This window comes from Rosa chinensis, chromosome 2, assembly GCF_002994745.2.
Source record: "Rosa chinensis cultivar Old Blush chromosome 2, RchiOBHm-V2, whole genome shotgun sequence".
Lineage (NCBI taxonomy): Eukaryota > Viridiplantae > Streptophyta > Magnoliopsida > Rosales > Rosaceae > Rosa > Rosa chinensis.
This window is the reverse complement of record NC_037089.1, coordinates 69,734,100-69,754,635: the sequence shown is the minus strand read 5'-3', so window position 1 is coordinate 69,754,635 and position 20,536 is coordinate 69,734,100. Positions and strand designations below refer to the sequence as shown.

At 38.0% G+C, this 20,536-nt stretch overlaps 1 protein-coding gene and 1 long non-coding RNA gene across 2 annotated transcripts; both read right to left on the bottom strand.

The window, feature by feature from the left end:
- Positions 1–872: 872 nt before the first annotated feature.
- Positions 873–3,421, bottom strand: LOC112190337 (phytoene synthase 2, chloroplastic). The gene is made up of 5 exons (XM_024329774.2): positions 3,058–3,421; positions 2,639–2,689; positions 2,049–2,221; positions 1,714–1,949; positions 873–1,377 (listed from the first exon to the last, which is right to left on the bottom strand). Exons 1-5 carry the CDS (start codon positions 3,419–3,421, stop codon positions 1,005–1,007), a joined length of 1,197 nt encoding a protein of 398 aa, XP_024185542.1. The 3' UTR covers positions 873–1,004.
- A 12,977-nt stretch (positions 3,422–16,398) lies between these two features.
- On the bottom strand, positions 16,399–17,293 carry LOC112190350. Its single transcript, XR_002932367.2, has 2 exons — positions 17,086–17,293; positions 16,399–16,984 (listed from the first exon to the last, which is right to left on the bottom strand). It is a non-coding gene; the product is annotated as an uncharacterized LOC112190350 (long non-coding RNA).
- Between the last annotated feature and the right edge of the window lie 3,243 nt (positions 17,294–20,536).

Sequence of the window (20,536 nt, the reverse complement as noted above, 5' to 3'; positions counted from 1 at the left end):
GATGAACCATCGTGAGTAATGGTGGGCGGTGGGCCGCCATATATCATTGCACTCCTCTATGATCGAGAGATGGAACTGCTATTAAACGTATAGCTAATTAGTAGATTAATAGATCACTTTGGAATGGCACATACATTGCACTTACATCAATTCTAGATCAACTGAAGCCCTGTATGGTTTCGACAAGCCACTACGCACAACATCTATTTCATTAGGAATCGATTATCGTTTAATGATATCTTCTAACTCTCTAAGGGATGGCTGGTCCTAGATGCTAACCAATATTTGTATCACTAGTAGTAGAACTACATATTTGTTTTACTAATAGTAGTAGTAGTGGCGTAGCCAGAAATTCTATGAAGGAGGGTCAAGAACATTATCGAAATAGCTCACTAACCTTACGTACAAAGAACTGAATTTTCATAGTAAATAATAATGATAGTTTTATGGTTCTTTGTATGTTTGTGGCTTAAATTTATTGAAACTTGGATAGTTTACTAAAAAGTAGAAAATGATCATAATAATAATAATAATAATAATAATAATAATAATAATAATAATAATAATAATAATGGAAAGTCACAAAATTTGGAAAGACATAGAGAGGTCAACAAGGCTTTGCAAGTTATGTGAAACTAAACTTAAAAGCTAAAGTGAGAGGGGTCAATTGACCCTTATCGACCACCCCTAGGTACGCTCATGGTAGTAGTTCCCTTCTTTTCTTGGTAAGTAGTTGTAATAGTTCTCTAGTGGCAATCTAGAAGCAGCAAATTGCAAGTATTAATTCTAAATCCATACCAATGATAGTTGTTATACATTACAGCTTTACAACTTGGGGATGATAGGGTATGCAACATTAAGCGAGTCTAGAATCGTATATCAATCCGATGAAGATTAATTAAATAAAAATGAATCTACATTTACACATGAACTTGAGATTCAACTATAATTTTCTCTAATATGGTATACATATGCTACAAACTGAGACATCAAAAAATGTTAGTTCATCTTGCCACCAACGGCTTAGTTAATTTTGAGGGGCCTATAATTGCTCTGCCATAAGCTATTGGCAATGATACCAACTTTTTTGCTTTTCCTACATAAGCCCTCTTTGTGAAATTGTCATAACCATTTGCTTCAATGGCATCTAGAATCTGCCTATATAGCAACAAAGAAGCCCATACTGGCCATCTACTTGCTGAGTTGAGCTCTGCAACACCTTTTTCAGCCTCATCAAAGAACATCCTAGCTCGCTTTATTTGGTCTTTCATGAAACTTTGCCACTTGTCTGTCACTTTCCCGCGAAAGATATCGTCATCCGATAGTCCAGCCTGGGCAAGCTCATCTTGTGGGAGATAGACTCTTCCTCTCCTAGCACTGAAATGATCAAAATTCAAAAGGGTAAGATTTTACTGAGAATGCAGTGAAATCATGAACGCATAGATCAAAGATTACAAAATTTTGTGGGTAAATCTTCTCTGGCATGTTATGATGTGGAAGTGTTAATCTAAACGACTACGAATAAACAAAGTTCCATATTATGAATGCTTCAGATTGACAAGCTCGCACCATGACATGTAACATAAAGCAAGTTGCAATCTGATGGGGAATAAAACATTATGCTGCAGAAGCGTTTAACCCAACAAGTTTAATGCACCGAAAAAGTTCATGGAATGCTTAAAAGTCTTCAAGTGTTTATAAGACGAAGCTTACTCTTCTCCAACATCTCTAAGTATGTTAGTGAGCTGATTAGCAATTCCAAGGGCCAATGCAGCATTGTAAACAGTCTCTGTTGAAGCCTTTGATTCAGGGGAGATCCCCATTACTGGAACGCTCATCAGTCCAACAGTTCCAGCAACATAGTAGCAGTAGAGGTAAAGTTCATCAAAGTTCTGGTATCTTGACTTTCTCAAGTCTAACCTCATTCCTTCTACCATGTCCTTGAAGGGCTGTCACCAAAGAGAGAAAAAAGTTGTATGGTGAATCATTCACTTCAAATACAGAAAAGAGAATTCAAACCCTGATGTTAGACATGTGGTAGTTAGTACCTGTATATCCACTGGGTACTTTGCGACAGTATCAGATAGAGCTGCATCATACATATCATATGGACGACCATCAAAAAGGTCAGTCAGTCTTTTTTCCCATCTGTCAAGAGCTTTAGGTGTGATATATGAAGCATTAGGTCCATCCACTAGTTCATCAGTCCTTCTGCACCATACTGCATAAAAGAATCCATTACTTGTTAATTGAGAATGAATTGATCTCTGAGCTTTAGATTATGCACAAGTTGTCTAAAAAGAAATGGTCAAACACCTGATGTTTAAAAGAAACAAGTCAATTAACCTCATAATGGGTGTCATTTGCAACTTCTAGACATCTAACTTCATAATGGGGACCCTATGTTTTTCAATTTTTAATTCAACAAAAATACTGGATGGTTTCTTCAACAGGGGCTTTGAGGTCTCAATTGTTTTCTTGGTATTACAAGAGGCAAAGATGCTCAAAGACCTAATTGACTAGATATATAGGAGTTCTAAGCACAAACTCTATCCACAAAGATATGGCTGAAGTGTTATGAACCACAAGAATTACGACAGGACTAGAATCGATGTTGAAGAAGAACTGTTATACGAACCATAAATTGCCCAAACCGCTCGTCTCCGCTCTGGTGTCATAAGTAATGTGCCTGAAAATCACAGAAACAAGTTGATTTAAAAACAGTGCCTTGCCAATCAATCATCAAAGCTGAAAATTTCCTAACATCATATATTCCTGCCTTGATAGTTAGCAGACAATAACAAATCGAATATGATGAAAGCATTGCCTTTCTACGAAGTGGGACTAAAATAATCCAAATCCTCTCCAAAAGACTAATTCTTGACTAATGAAAAAGAAACCAAGTATGGTGCTTGCTCCCCTTTTCTGCTTTTCATGATATTCAAAGTAAAATAGTATATCCAAGAATCTGACCAGACCCAATACAAAATAAAATATACAGAAAGTTAAACCAGAACCAGAGAAAGAAAGAGTTGGAGAAGCTGAGAGTCCACTCACCCAAGTAAAAAGTCTTGGCATACTCAGCACAAACCTCACCACACCTATCGTAAGCCTCATTCAGCAAATCCCAGTTGGTCATCCCATCACTACTTTCAACCCCTTCACCAAAGTCCAAAGCTTTCTCTTTGGGCCTCCTCTGCTCTCTCACCAAAGCAGCTTGCTTGAGCACCACTTCATAGACCCTCTCTTCTGAAGACCTTGATGGGTGAGCAACAGCTCCTGAATAGGCTAAAATCCCCGGTGAGAAACTCAGCCTGGAGCAGAACTTGGACCTCTTTGGGTTACCAATTCTGGGCATAAGACCAAGCAAAGAGGTGGCATTCTCTTTGGGACTCACCACCCAAAGAAGAACACCAGACATATCAAAGGAGGATTAGAATTGGTAGTTCTGAGTTGGTTTTGGAAATTTTGGCTTTGTGGCTTTTTGGCTTCTGGGTTTCCAGTGCAAGGCTGTTGTGGGAGCTGTTAGGTTAGCCAGCTCTTATGGAGATTGGAAAGTGGAGAATGCAGCAAAAATATAAGAGAAGGTTTTGGAAGAATGGGTTGGCAAATGGGTGACCAATAGTTTTTTCTGAGCTTCTAACAATATAAAAAATTAAAAAGCGCTCATCTACGTTGCTTTTAACCATGTGTGGATGTTACTCGCTCTCTTACCAAGAGCAGCCATATTCAAAGAATTTGCACTGAGCTGATAAATGGAAGTGAGAAATATGTGGACAGCAGCTTGTGAGGCCTGTGTGTGTTTGTGTTGGAATTTTTCAATAATGTCATCGTAGTGGAGGATTGGCAACCATTGACTAGGATGATGCTCTCAATTATCTCATCACCTTCATGGAAAGCTTGTTTGTTTCTAGAGAAACAACTTAATGGAAACAAACCCTTTTTTGGTCGGACAAAAAAACAACTTTAACTCATTCCACTGTAAATAATTCACCTTGTAAAGTTGTAAGTCAATGTTACTTACCTTTCAAGAAATGTAAAAAACTTTATACAGAGGAGTTGAGGAATATCAACTAGTTCTCCTAGAAGAAGAAAAAAAATTTCTAAGATTAAAAAGGAAGATTTTGCAAAACCGCGTTTGTTATGGTCGTCGAGTTTCATTTGCATTTTCACAGTCTAACATTGAGGAGGAAGTCATGCACCAAACTATTACGTTATTTGTTTTTTTTTTTCTTTTTAACAATTATTTGTTTTTCATATAGAAGAATATTATTACATTATTTTTGGGACAGATCTCCAAATCTGAAGTTATGACGCATTTTGAAAGTAGCGGACTAAAAATAGTAAACTAATATGATAGCTTCCCGCCGAAATTGATAAAAATATAAAGTTATCCAGAAATTACATATTTTTTTCAAAAAATCTGCAAACCTAAAAGTGATGAAACACTTTAAATTTAAGAGTGTCTTTAGCAGTTTAGCAATGCTAGCCATTTTAAAGTCAAATCTTAGCCAAAGTAGCTAAAAAATCATTTTAGCTAACCACTTTAGAAATAAGTCTGCATCAATGCTCTCTATTTTAACTAGTTTTGAATTTATATTATTTTTAAAAATAAAAATTAATTAGTTTAAAATGTATTTATAAATTACATAAAATAACTTAAAATGAATATTTTAAATTATAAAGAACCTCATTTCATTATCTATATTTATGAGCGAGATAGCTAAAAGTTATAATGAAGAGACACTTAAGAGTCTAATGCAGCTACTAAAATAAATAAATAAAAAACTAAACATACCCTCTAAAATAAAGAGCCAAGATAGAGAATCAAGATGTTATAACCAGCTCAAAATAGAAAGACAACACCGTTAGCTTCCCATCGAAATGGGACCAAATTTAAAATAAAGCTTGTGGAAGGAGGTATGCCTAATGATGAGGGTGAGAGAAACTTGTAGTGCTCCTTTGAAGCACCTTCCTCCACATTCATAAGCTGAGAAAGATGGTTGGTTTGGGTGAAATTTTGAGCAGTCTCCTTGATTGTAGGGCATGACCAATTAGGGTGAATGAAATTTCTGGTAGAACTCATCAACTACGAGTTCACGAACAAAGTGTGTGTAATGTGAAGTGACGTAACAAAGCACCGTTGTACAAGTGCTATAGTTGGTTCACTGTCTGTCTGGTCGACTATTGTTCCCAGTGGCAATTAAGTGCAGGTGTCAACCAATTATATGGCATTTTGGGTAATTGAAACTATCACGTACAGCCCCGTACATGAGTAGCAACCTGGCAACCGGCATTCACTAATTGGTTCCTAATACTAAAGTGGAAAGCCTTAGAGCAAGTTCACTGTTTGGATTACTGGTCACCTATTATTCAATGCTTTTAAGTGTATATTTTCATTGTCTAGGTGACGAAATACACTGTGCCCGTGATTCAGGGGACACGAAATACACTGTGCGGGGTGACCCAGAAAGTGATCCAGGATTCCCAGGGCACGAAATACACTGTACTCGTAACCCAAAAGGTGAAAATAACACTAAAAAGCAGTGAATAGTGGGTGATTCGGTGACCCAACGGGTGAACTTGCTCTTAGTAGTGTGGTAGACTGGTTGCCCCAGGAATAGCTAAGCAAATGTGATTTTGGACTAGCTAGCTAGTAGCTACACTTCTTCACCATTTAGCAATTGATATTTTCATGTGAATTTTATACATGTTGATAGATTTCCTTTCACGGCATGCATGTTAGAAGTTGTACACACAGGCACACATATGGCAAGAATTTTATTTGTAATTTCACCAATGTAAATGTATGGAGTCAAAAATGATTTGTTAAGGTAGTCCTCTAGAGAGCTGGCATGAGTTTATCAATATACTTCTTACAAAGTCAATTTTGGCTACTCCAAAAAATGTTGGAAGAAATGTTTTTGCTGAGTTTAGGCTTCATTCTTCTTTGCCGCTTGAGAGGTCATCTTTGCATCGTATGCTAGGACAATAAGTGATATATGAAGAATTCCTCTCCTAAGCATATTTGAGACAGTTTTCTCATGTCGAGCGGAAATGGAGGTTGAACTTGTATGTACTTATATTGGAAAGAAGAGTAATAAAACATCGAAGGGCAATGATATAGGGCCTCAATGAGGCCTAAGATTTGTGGCCTCAAATCCTAGGTGTCATGCCATGTAAGTAAATAAAAACTTATTTTCAATTCCATATAATATATATTGCCACATCATACTATTTCAACACCAACTTTACCCTTTTACATTTCCTTTTAGATGTTAGGAGGTGAATCAATTACATTAATGAATTTAATTAGGTGAAAAAAAATATCAGCTATTAATTATATATTAATTTAAGGGATATGTTTACAGATTCTTTGATCAATATTGTTCTTCATTTAATTAAATTTTTTCCTTTAATTTTTCTTCCCAAATGGCATTAATATATTGAATTATGTGTCAAGAAATAGACGTTAACTTTTCTTACTAAATATTGATTAATTTCATCAACAAAAATATAGCATTAGTAAATTGAATTTGGGAAATACTTATGTCTAAATTAAGAGGTAAGAAAAAATTACACGTTAGCAACCATTAATTAACATCTACAATCTAAATATAAGGGAAAGACAAACAAAAAATAATAAATTCATATCTAACTTTTAAACCCTAGCTACACAAAGAGAAAAAAATGAACAAAAGAATAAATACAATTATATGAATATGTATTTTTCACATTATATTTTTAAAATTTGCAGGAACCCAACAAAGGTTGAATTCATATACATGTGTTATACAAATCTGTTAATCAAATGTACGTGCAAATCTATTGACTAAATTTCATGAAATTTTTTCTACTCTTGATTGAAGAAAAAAAATTGTTATTTAAATCTAAGCATGAGTGTAATGAAAAAGAAATGAAAGAAAGCCATTTTTTTTAGAAGAAAGCCAAAATAATTTTTGAGGTAGAAAACCAAAATAATTTAGAGTCATTAGATTTTGGAAGGATAAGATGGTCTTTTTCTCAAAAATTACGTGGCATGATTTGACAAATAGGTGATTTGTGTAGATGACATGGCATGACACCTAAGATTGAGGCCACAAATCTTAGGCCTCATTGAGGCCACAAATCATTTTCCAACATCGAATGATTATTCAATCAATGAGTTTTACCCAGCCACCCAGGGATACAAAAGAAGAAACTAAACAAGGTAAGTCTAAACTTTTATGATATCTTGAAAATTTTGAATTTCATAAATAATTTTGATGGACACCTTGTCATTTTTTATAGAAATTTGGCTTTTATACATCCACCTTCTTCTTCTTTTTTCTTTTTGTTTAATGAAATCTTAACTATATAGCTAAAAAAAAAAGCTTCTATCAACGTTTTTCTCTTGTTAGAATAGTGTACGTAAAAATGCTATATTGATTCGAATTGGAATTAATCACATCATTTGATATGATTGATTCAAAGAATCTAGAATCTTTATGCTTTGAATAATTAACAGAATTACATCTTTACCAAGAAAAAAACCGAACAAGAAGTTGATCAATGTGCTATAACGCACCGCCATGAACTTGATGGCTGCTTGTAGATACATCAGGAAGAAGAAGAAGAAGAAGAAGAAGATCCTTTGAATGATTCCATGTGCTTATTGTTGTAGTGATGATCGAGCCATGTATCTGTACACGTGGTGCTGCATGTAGAATAGTTTTTAAATGTGATTATCGGTTTTAAATATGTTGCTCTCAGATCCACATGCAGACCATCTGTTATGGTTTGGCTTTTACTATCATATGGAGGGAATGGGGACCCTAATACGACCAACAAGGTTCCCTACACAATGTCACGTACATGTGTCTTGTTCATAACAGAATATGACGTAAAGTGCCCTTCTTGATCCCCATTCTTTAATATTGTTATCATAATATTCAAATCAAGAAATTCTAGCAGTTTCTCATCCCATTTCCAACTTGATCCCTTTTGATCGAGGATGTCCCATTCTAGCTTGTAGGTTTCAAACAAATGAAACTCGAGACTTATAATTTATTATTTGGAGCTAAAGTTAATGCTTTTTGTTGATTTTAAAGCTGGGAAATGTGTCTTATTTGTGTTTCACGTAGGACTGGGCTCGGGTCGGCCCGGCTCGGTTTTGGGCCGAACCCGACTTCGACCCGGAGTCCTCGGTTGGGCCTAAATTTGGACCGACAACTGTTTCTAAATGGGCTGGGCCGAAATATTCGGAGACCCGAATTTTCGGTGCGGCCCGGTTCGGGTTCGGTTCTAAATGGGCTTTTATTTATTTATTCATTATTCAGGGCCCAATTACAAATCCATTATTAATACACAAATATGAAGTTAAAACAAACATAATATTTAGGGCCCAATTGGCCCAAATAATTTGCAGCAAGCATAAACATGCAAAACACAATCTGCCCATGAAATGCTCAATACAACAAGCATAAAGAGGAAAAAATGCAGTTCAATACACAGTTTCATAAAGTCCGAAAAGGAAAAAAGTTAGGAAAATCCTACAAACTTAAAAGTCATAAACCATAGAGCCTAGTTCATAACAACCAGTTAACCACAAGTCCAGAAATAGATATCTAGTCCATTAGTTATTACAGACCCAAATTTAACTCACAAAGGAGTTTCAAACTTAAAAACAGTTCATGAAAACATAAAAACTTTTTATATGCAAATCTGCAGCCAACACCAAAACAGCAGCATAACATGCATCTCTCTACTTTAAACTTTAAAGCATCATTCATTCTTGTGCAGAAACGTCCACCTGAGTTATGACACTCCCTACCAATCAAAACAGCAACAAATTGTCAAATTTCTATTAGTTTGACACTTGAAATTCAACAACATAGAAAATAACAAATGGATTTTATAACAAATTTACCTGATTCAAGCTTTTCAAGTTCACCATAAAGCTCCAGCTCCGACCTAGTAGGCTCCTTGTATTCATTAAAAGTTCCACCCCTTAACCAATCGTTGAGGCAAACCAGCCCCTCAACCATGTTTGGAGTTAATGATGCTCGAAATGGATCCACAACCCTTTTCCCTAGGCTGAATGTAGACTCTGAAGCCACTGTCGAAGTTGGGACAGCAAAGACATCCCTGCAATCTTGGACAGAATTGGATACCTAACAGCACTCTCCTTCCACCAATCTAAAAGCTGAAAGTTTTTGTTCGCAGGGTCCTCCGCAGCTTCAAGCAAATACTTGTCAACTTCATTCCTGATCTCCACCACATGTTTCTCCTTCCTAAGCTTCATAAACTTATTTAGTGATGCAGCATGTGAGTCATCATCTCCTTGTGCAAAAGCACTATCATCAACACGAGGCTGTGCTAGATCATTTGAGGCTTGTGCAGCCACAGGATCAGATTGGTGATACTCGTTGTATAGCTACATGAGGGACCTCTTCACTTCATCTACCATAAATTGCACCATGCTGCTGTCCGGATGCAATTTTGGAAAAAAGTATTCAAGATACAATAATTTGTATCTTGGATCCAATACAACAGCAAGCAACAAAACTGTGTTAATGTCCTCTAACCTCAACCAATACTTGTCGAATTTCTTCTTCATGGAGGACCCTATGCTAACCATCAAAGGATCATCACTAGCTGCACATTCTTCTAATTCATCGACTATGGTACAAATCCATTGAATAGGCTAGTTTGAAGTTACTACCTTAGTCCCACTAAAATTCAAGGTTGCATCATAAAAGATTTTAAGGAACTTCACTAATCTCGTAGCTTTCTCCCAATCCTCATTCTTAGGCGGCCCAACCCTTTTACTTCCTCCAACTCTCTCCAGAAAATAGTTCTCATACTGCTGATCCTCGTCTTCAAGCCTAGAGAAGGCCTGCCGATACTTAACGGCAATGTCCAACATGAAATAGGTGGAGTTCCACCTTGTGCAGACATCCAAAGGCACTATACCCCCCTTATGTTCAACCTTCTCTCTTGAAGCACACTTCCTAAACTTGTCAAGTCTAGCTGGTGAACTTCTAATGAACTTAACAGCATTCCTAATTGCATCAATGGAGGAATCAAGCTCCTCCATCCCATCCCTCACAATCAGATTCAACACATGGCAGCAGCATCTAACATGCAGAAAACTCCCACCTAACACTAAACATTTCCAATTTCCAATCTTCTCCTTCATGTAATCAAGTGCAACTTGATTACTCGAAGCATTATCAACTACAATGCTAAAAACCCTCTCGATACCCCAATTAATCAAGCAAGACTCTATCAATTTACCTATTGTCTTTCCCTTATGGTTTGGAATAACACAGAAATTGATAATTCTTTTGTGCAGCACCCAAGTTTCATCTATGAAATGGGCAGTGAGGACAAGATAATTGATATTCTGGACCGAAGTCCAAGTATCAGTGGTAAGTGATACCCTCAGATTATTCCTAGCTACAAACTCCCTTATCTTCTCCTTCTCAAACTGATAGAGATCCCAGATATCTCTACAGATTGTCCTACGGCTAGGCACTGTGAATTTTGGTTGAGCAATTTTCATGAAATCCTTAAATCCCTCCCCATCTACATGACTAAATGGCAATTCGTCCCTAACAATCATCCTAGCACATGCTCTTCTACAATTCATGGGATCATAAGTTAAAGCAACTAAATTACCACCTGAGGAAGCAGAATCGAAAGAAAGGAACTTCTGCCTTTTTGCTGGCATGTAAGCCGGGCACTTCTTGCATTGGTACTGCATGTGAGTCCTCATCGATGTTGTCCCGTTGGCTTTGGAATCGCAGGCATAGGTCTGGGGGCAGTATTTGCACTTGGCTCTAGGTTTCGCCATCTTCGAACCATCTGGATTCTTCTGCTTCACAAAATGCTCCCAGACTTCTGACTGGTTCTTCCTCTTCCCAAGTTCTTCAGCTTCACCGGTTGCTGCAAAAGTTGGTGTTGCAGCGGCAGGAGGAGACATGAGGAGTTGTCCGACTTCAGCCGAAGCTGGTGTAGTTCCGATGCTAGACTGAGTTGGAGTCTGTGACGTCCCATCACCAATCTACAAAATAAAAACACACAGATAGACAAAGTCCAATAAACAAGTTAACAATAAACTCCAAGTTAAAAACAGACTCCCATGAACAAGTTAACAACAGACTCCACAAGTTAACAACAGACTCCTCACAAGTTTTACAGAAATACTATCACAATAGAGAGTCCATGAAGATCGAAGTGAAAACAGAGAAGTGAATTACCGAGTCCATGTCAGAGAGGCGACAAAACTGCAAATCGATGTGAAGATCGGAGTGGTCAGACTCGGAGTAAAGATCGGCGGGCAGCAAGCAACGTTCTGTAGCTCGATCGGCCTCGACGTGAAGATCGACGGGCAGCCAACAGCGTTCTGCAGCTAGATCGAGCTCGACGTGAAGATCGACGGGCAGCCAACAATGTTCTGCAGCAAGATCGGGCTCAGCGTGAAGATCGGCGAGCAGCCAGCAGCGTTCTGCAATAAGATTGAGGTGGTCGTTGCGGCGGTGTGCAGTCGGGCTCTGTGTGGAGTCGAGAGAGAGAGAGAGAGAATGAGATGGGAGGCCGAGTGTAAGAGTGGAGACTGAATGAGATCGTACTTGGTTAGGGTTACTTAGGTTTAGGCATGATCGGGTGCGAGTGTTCTACGTGCAACCAAAAAACCACCAGTCATAAATTGACACATAAGAAAACTAATAAAAATATATATAAATATAATAAATAGGCCGGTTCGGTTTTTTGCGGTCGGTTCTGAATATTAACCCGGTTCCGACCCGGTTCAATCCGGTCCGGTTCGAAACCTGAAGATTTTTGCACTGCTTTTTCCGGTTCGGTAACCGCCACCATATTTTCGGCCCGGTTCGGCCAGTTTTGCCCTCCCGGTTCGGTTTCTGCCCTCCCCTAGTTTCACGTTTTGATATTGAAACTCCAGTTTAGCTTTGAAAATGAAGATTCCTCTCAAATTGCCTCATTCAACTTTCTATTCTTAATTTTATATATATTTTCCATATATGTATATATTAACTTCACTTTATTTGGAATTCAAGAAGTTTTTCATAAGACTTCGAAAAAGTACTTTTTAATTTTTTAATTTTTTTAATTTCAAAAAAGTACTTATCACGCGCAATCTTTTATACTCATCATATATCATTAAAGATCTCATCTTCACTTTAGTTGGAATTCAATAACTTTTGCATAAGAAATACATGTTTCCCTTCTTTAGCCAAGAACTGATGCTAATTTATATTGGTATCAATGAATCAATAAAAAATCTTAACCGCACGAGCTTGAGAGAGGCAAAACACTAACTTTCTTCGAACAAGGATGATGATGGAGGCTATAGATGAAATGACAGTGCGCTTGGCTGCATTTCTGGGACTGGCAGATGCCCGAAAGCCAGTAGACCTCCGACCACAGAAAGGAGAAGGCCTGCGCCGGTCCCAAACATACTTGGTAATTAAGGAAGCTCTTGAATGCTCGAGCTTTCAACAAACGGTCTTTCACGAGAATGTTCCGGCGAGCCTGAAGACTTAATAGCTGCTATACTTTTCAGGAACATGATGATCAATTTCTATTTACGCTGTCGGATCCAACATATTGCAATCGGATCCTTCGAAGAGGACCGTGGTGTTAGCACCTTATGATGGGGTCGAGTCTATCAAAAATGTTCCGCTCTCTACTCTAGCTTTCTAGATCAAAGTGAGCGGTCTCTCACCAGCCTTTCATACTAATAATTGCCTCCGGCGAGTGGGCAGTGCTCTGAGAAGATATGTTCAGAAAGATACAGTTGGGTTTGATGCAGGACGGATTCGGATCAGGGTTGAGATGGACCTAATGCAACCGGTAATCTTTCACCAGAGTTTTATGGTGTATGATAGAGTTGATGTCAACCTGGACTTCTTCTTCGAGAACCTTTATGGCCGGTGTAGGGACTGTGGCGTTCTTACTCATGTTGTGTTGCCATGCTCTGGATCACCACTGCCGGAAGTCCTAAGAACTGAGACAACTCCTACATGGCGGAACTTGGAGCGTGTATTTAGTAAGGTGGATTTAACACCAATTGCAGGTCCATCCTTGGTGTTTGGGGTACAAGTGGTTGCCACAGGGGCGCATGGTTTAGAGAGGTTTCTGCCTACTACGAAACCTAGGCCGAGGAGGGAGATACATCTCCTATCGGTGCCTGTGACAGAGGATAGATCAAGCAGCCAGGATGCTGGCACGGAGTTACCAACAGAGGAGACCGAGAATGGAGATGAGCATAGGACTAATGGCTCTAATCTGGTTAGACTTAATGAGGTTGGTGGACCAATAGAACAAGCACCGGTGGCTATAGCAATCATTCCTAGCTATAAAATGCGCAAAAGGAGAATAGAGGATGTTGGGGTGTCTGTAAAAATTGATTTTCAATATATTGCTGTTTACAAAGATACACATATATAGCAGTGAATTGCTGCTGTTACAATACAAGCATTAAACTATATTTACAGCTGATTATAACCATATCAAAACAGCCTACGAGTAATTCAATAGAGAAGAATCATGGCTTGATTTCAGGAGAAGATTTAGGTTTTCTAACCCCCCCCCCCCCCTCCCCCCCTAAAACTTAACAGTCCTTGACGAACAAGTTTGCTAGAAAAGAGATGATGACGAGACTTGTGTAACGACTTAGTGAGCAAATCAGCAGGCTGATCCGAGGAAGGAATGAAACAGACACAGTGACTGCCAAGAGCAACCTTTTCACGCACATAATGGTAGTCAAGTTAAAATGTTCAATGTGCTTGGTGCGAGCATGAAACACGAGATTAGATGCCATATAGGTAGCACTAAGATTATCACAGTGAAAGAAAATAGGAAAACGGATGCGTGCACCTAATTCATATAACAGGTAGGCCAACCAAGTAGTTTCAACGCAAGCATGAGCAAGCAAGCGATATTCAGACTCAGCACTGGAACGAGCAATTGTTGGCTGCTTAAGCTACGCCACAATTTAGTTATGGGTAGGACAAACTTGGACTCTATATCAGTGGGCTTGTTTCCTATATGTAGCCAGTACAGGAGGTTTCAAAGAAACGGGGTCGGCCAAAGGGTGCTGCAAAAAACAAGCCTAAGGAAATTAAAGTTATTCAAACATCGCCCGTGAAAAGGTCATCGGCGAAGCAAGTCAAATCTCCAAGGCAAGTGGAAAAATTAATTAATGGGTTGCTGGAATTCACTATCTCTGATGCTGCAGATAGCTCAAACCCTCAAAGGGTAAGGAGCTCATAATTGCTTAGTGTTGTTATTTTTCTTTTGAATAAATGTCTATGCAAGTGAAGGTGTCTCTATGAGCCTTTTGTAGAAGTGTTTGGCTTTATCGTACTACAATTGCGTACTTGGCGTATGAAGTTAGGTAGTTTAGATTGCCTACAAGGCGATGTATTTTTGCTGGCATAGACTACTTTGAGCTATGATTGTTGAAATAGAGTATCGTTATTGTACTATTCTAATCTATGAAACAGAGGCATAGTATGTACTCTTTATCTCAAAAAATAATTGTTGATACCCAAAAAATCACACTTCATGCCCATTTGTTATCTAAGGTCCAATACAAAAATATGAAACGAGTAATGCTTGAAAACACAAATTATAGGCTTTAAGCTAGATAGAATTCTTGATCTCATATTTAACTTTTGATTTCTTCTTACCAAGCATAATACCATGCTCGTAGACCCAAGCCTCAATCATGCTTTTCAGGGCTTGCAAGATTGGGTGTGGTGTGGAAGGTTACAGAAATACATGAGACCCATTATCGATTTTGGTTGTTGGAGATTTTAGACTTGGGGACCAAAATCCAGGCCCGACAATCTAAATCCTTACATGGGCATACAAAGATGAGAGAATCCAAATTCATAAGCTTAAACACAATTAACTACCCTAATCATAAAACTAATAGATTTTCTAGCTGCACAAATAATAGTACTTACTTCTACCCCGCAGTAACTCATCTTCTTCTATACCAAATACAAAGTCTCAATCACATTTCCTCTTTTATTTGTTCTTAGTTCTTATCTGATCTTCCAAAATTAGGGTGCAACTCTCCTTATGGAATACAACCACGTAACAACTCTTTCCTATAAATCTGCTACTCAAATCCCATAATTCAAGAAAACTAGGACAACAGACACCACCTCTAAGCCACGTGGTTATTGCCTTGTTCTGTAGATTTGACTTTAATATTGTGATTCTCTTTCAAGTCCAATAGTTTCATCCCATGAACCTGTATCTTGGCCTCACCTCCTCCAGCCCATAAATTAAAGCTTCTAGTTGCTGCAAAGGGACATTAAACAACCTCCAAGCAATAGAGACCTCAAATCCTCTAAGCAATACGTCTTTCAAGCAAGCCTCAAGCAACAAGCCAAGCATTCCCAACCTCTAATTCAAAACCATTTTCAAGCTCTAAATGACCTTAAACCCATCAACCACCACGAAAATCTATTCTTTCCTCATAGCGATAGATTATACCACAGCGAACCTTTAGCCATGGCAAAAGCTCTCACCTTCTGCAACCCATGCCACATGCCTTCTTGCAAGCCTTTTCATGTAATTTTGTTCATCTATTAAACCTATATAGAGTTTCTGCCTACACATCACTAGAAGCATGCCACTACAGTAGGCCAACATTACTGCAGGGGAGCTTAAGGGAAGACTCTACAAAGACTCTTGAAGCTTTGGACCTAGTTCCTGAACTCATAATAAGTAAATAGAGGAGATCAACCCAATCAATCAAGCTTAGCAACCTCCATACATATCCACCCCAACAATAACTTTTGCATAAGACTTCGAAAAAGTACTTATTAGGCCCAAAGTTTTATACTGAATATATATCATCAAAGATCTCATCATAATAGTTGATATATAAATGAAAAGAGAAAAGCTCCATGTGAACAAGACTTGCTTAGCCATATAGTTAGTTGATCTTGATAGACAAAGAAACATGAATAGGAGTGTGTCTCGTACAGAGGCGGAGCCAGGATTTCAGAGTTGGGAGGGCCAAAATATAAAGCATAAGATTAATTTATCATACCTATTTAGAGAAGTAGAAATAAAATACTTGTTGTGGTTTGTGATCAACTAGTTGAGTTTTATCGTTAGTCTACAATGAGTTCCTAGCCATTCATTCTAGTCTTCTTCCTCTAGATGTTGATCTTATTTATGGATCTATTTCACAGTCTATGGTTTTAATTATTTATGGTTTATTATGTGGTTAATCTTATTTATGGTCAATTATGTGGTTAATCTATCGGAAAGCAAAGGACCCTTTTTGTGTATGGGAGAGCAAAGCCAGAAAGAAGAGTATAAATTTTGATATAATTTTAGTTACCAAAATAGTTTGAGGGGGCCATATAAGCACAAATAAATAAGAAATATTTCCTGCTTATGGTAATCATACAATATATAACATATAATTGCATAGACTGGGGGGTACATGCCAAGGCCACCTCAGGCCCTGGTGTAGCTTCGCCACTGGTCTCGTCCGAGGAGAAGTATATTAAAATTTATAAATCAACACATGATGTTCAATGACACTGTTGGAAGGCGATGAAGCAAGGAGAGACAACGCCAACCTCTCTGGTCACATAATATAAACCTAGCTGCTAGGGCTGGGTTCGGTTAAGTACCGAAGCTTACGGGCCGATACCATGTACCGTACCAACTTATACTGGTATGCAAAAAACTATACCACTACCGGCCACAAAATCCGGTATACCGATTTAATCGGTCGGTTCGGTACAGTTGGGCTTGTGACCGAGTTTGACAGTGGGCCACAAACCAGTCACCAGTACATCACCGATCCCTTCTTCTTCTTCTGTTTTCTCCTTCTGAGAACTTTTCGACCCACATGGTTATGGGTCTCTCCAGTCTCCATACCACACATAGTGATGGAATAGTGATTGTGGTGAAGGAAGAAGCAACCTCAGATCTGCAACCTCTGCTAAAATCAAACAAAAGTTTCAGACTTTATTCAACACCAACTACACCCAAAACCATTCCCAGTAAAGAAAATCAACATAAGAAAGAAAAGAAACTTACTTAAAGTAAAAGAGAGATCCAAGGCCGAGTTTGATTCAGATTCTGGGAAGAGAGCAGAGAGAAGCACTTTACAGGTTGCTATTTTTCAAGAAGACGAAGAGAGACAGAAGAGACGGGGAAAGAAAGAAGAAAGAAGAAAGAGAAGAGAGAAGAATAAAAAAGAAGAAAGAGGAGAGAATTTTTCAAGAAAAAGAAGAGAGATAGAAGAGACGGGGAAAGAAAGAAGAAGAAGTAAGAAGAAACAAGAAAGAAGAAAGAGAAGAGAGAAGAATAAAAAAATAAAAAGAAGGAGACTAGAAGAGACAGAAAGAGATGGCAAAAGAAAGAAAAAGAAGAAAGAGAAGAGTGACGACGCGTCAGAAAGAAGAGAAGAATAAAATATTAGAAAAAATATGAGTATTATACATAAGTTCGATACGGTACGGTATACCATGTATATATGAAAATCAAAACCACTACCGTACCGTGTATGTGGAGTCGGTACGGTTGTACCGTACCAAGACTTCGGTTACCGAGTTTTCGGCTACCAATTCACTTGGCTCGGCTCGGATGCGGTTGGTACGGTTTGGTTCGGGAGAATTTGCCAGCAAGTAGCTACTAGAACCATATTATGTCAATGAAAAATGCAGGAGAATTGATTTTATTTTACAAAGGATTAATTTCAGTTTAGTACCCTGTGGTTTGGGGGTAACATCATGTCAGTCCCTGCTCTTTCAATTTGATCAGCAACACCCATGTGCTTTCAATTTCAATCAGCCGTGCACAAATTTTACTATTCCGTCCAAATTTTACTTTGTAAATCCAGTCAAAGTTAACGTTCAAATTGGACGGAACAGTAAATTTTGGGCACGGCTGATTGAAATTGAAAGCACAGGGGTGTTGCTGATCAAATTGAAAGAGCAGGACTGACATGATGTTACCCCCAAACCACATGGTACTAAACTGAAATTTATCCTTTTACAAATTAAATAAGAGATTGGTAAAAACTCGTGACTTAATTAGTGAGTAATTTTTTTTCTTTGTATAGAAGAGACTCATGACTTGGTGAGTATAATTAGTAGCTAGGGCTGTCAATTCCGACATGATCCAATAACACTACTCGAAACCCGCAAGAAATAAAGCGGGTTGGCCATGGGTTAACCCGTCATGACTCATTTAATAAACGGGTTGGCCCCGGATCAACCTGCCAACTCGAAGTGAACCCATATAACCCGATTATGTTATATTTCTTCTTGAAATTTTGGACATTGGGAGTATTTGATCTTACGATTGGACAATTTGAAATATTTTACTTCATCATTATTTGATTTAATTATTTATGAATTATATATAATTATTTATATTTTTCGTCTTGTGGATTCTTTAGTGAATTTAATCAATTTTATGTTTTTTTTTTTGTAATTTATGGGTCACATTGTTAGTCCATTAATGAGTCATTGATCCAACACGACACGACTTAAATGAGTTAAGCGGGTTGGAAATGGGTAAAACTCGTTTAATAAATAGGTTGGGTTTGAGTTTAAATTTTCGACACGATTATTATTATTATTTTGAAAATAGGTTTTGTCGAGACGATTATTAAATGAATTGAGTTTGAGTTTGTCTCTTGTGATATGACAAATACCTTAACCCAATACAAATCCAAGCCGATACGACAGCATCTACAGTTGACACTTGCAGTACACATTGTTTTGACTTGCAGTACGTACAACATTCAATTAAGTAACAGAAGCAACAGAGAGTATACTTGAGGCGAATCAAACAGAGAGTAGGGCTGTCAATTCCGACACGACCCGCCAACACGACTCGAAACCCGCACGAAATAAAGCGGGTTGAACCCGCACGATTAAAAAGTGGGTCAGCGGCGGGTCAACCCGTCATGACCATTTAATAAACGGGTCGGTCACGGGTCAACCCGCCAACACGAAGTGAACCCATATATATCGATTTTATTGTTTCTTCTTATAATTTGTATTAGTTGATGTTCATACTTTGCCACCTAAATTGGACGACTTGACTGAAGATATTACCAAATTAAGCATTAGCAATGGTAATAATGAGTCTGTTGATTGTTCCATTACTGCTGCTCATCCAAGCTAAGAGAAATAATGCCAAACTCATTAGCACAATAGCATGTGACCATTTTTTCTTGGTAAGTGACGTTAATTACTTGTGCAGCGTTTCTTTACTCTTTTACTGTGAGGAAGTAGATCTTCCTTTTAGTGTCCTAATTACGTTTTGTATGAGTTTGATGCTAGTTTAATCTACTGATTTTGATTTGCTTCCAATTGTAGGTGGTGATCACTTGCATTTCTCTTTGAATAAAGTGAAGAAGACTTTGGAAGTTAGGATTTGATCGATGCTCTACATTCAATTTTAAACTTCAAATTTAATTATGGATTATGCTCTATTTTTTTCTTGTAATATTAGAAGCTCATAGTATTTGATTCTAGGATTGGACAACTTGGATTTAATTATTCATGAATTATATATAATTATTTATACTCTTTGTCTTGTGGAGTTTGTAGTGAATTTAATTAAGTCATGCATTTTTTTAGTTAAATGGGTCACAATGTTTAATGGGTCATTTTATCTAACACGACACGACCTATTTATTAAATGGGTTAAACGGGTTGGAAACGGGTAACCCGTTTAATAAACAGGTTGGGTTTGGGTTTAAATTTTTGACACGATTATTAAATGGGTCGGGTTTGGATTTGTCTCTCATAACACGACAAATACCTTGACCCGACACGAACCCAACCCGACACGACCCATTGACAGCCCTAACAGAGAGTATACTTGATTGCCAAAGCAGTTTATATTATAAATAATTAAGTCTCGACAATGAATAATAATGAGGGATAAAATGACTCATAGTCATAGATGTCAATTATCGAAGGTTGGTGTGTGTCGAAGGTAGCCATAAATCTCTTCCGAGACTTTTCAGACACTTTTTGGGGATCCTTTTTGCTGCCGTGGACAGCGCCCAGAAAGGACCACCTCCACCTGCTTGTTACTACACCCACCACATGTCCCATTCTTGTGTTCTTGGTAAAAGACAACCCTACACCCACTTGGCTTCAAATCTTTCGCTCTACTTCGAAGAAGACACAGGAAAATATAAGGGTTTGGACTCCAGTGTTCTTGCTTGGAATAGAATTCAAGTGTGTGGAGGGGAAAATGAAAGAGAGCGCGCTGTGAATCCAAGTGTCGTTATCACCTGGAAATGACTGATCCCCTTATTCCTCTTCTTCTTGTGGACTCCATATGCCTTCTGTAATTTACAGTAGTAGTCTCTCATATATAGTATATATCCTTCCTTCTGTATGTAATGGTATTTGGAGCTCATGGATATCTAGTGGCTTCTCCCAAAAATAGTACATACATTGAGATCAGGGGCGGATGTACTTGGAAGGCTATCTAGGCTCAAGCCTAGACAAGATTTTGG

What these genes read in the sequence shown, in the direction of transcription:
- LOC112190337 (XM_024329774.2), bottom strand. Translation starts at nt 3,421, where the DNA reads ATGTCTGGTGTTCTTCTTTGGGTGGTGAGTCCCAAAGAGAATGCCACC. An exon ending in AGCGGTTTGGGCAATTTATG is followed by an intron (nt 2,222 to 2,638) that starts GTTCGTATAACA and finishes TCTTTTATGCAG; the next exon opens with TATGGTGCAGAAGGACTGAT. An exon ending in CTTAGAGATGTTGGAGAAGA is followed by an intron (nt 1,378 to 1,713) that starts GTAAGCTTCGTC and finishes TGATCATTTCAG; the next exon opens with TGCTAGGAGAGGAAGAGTCT.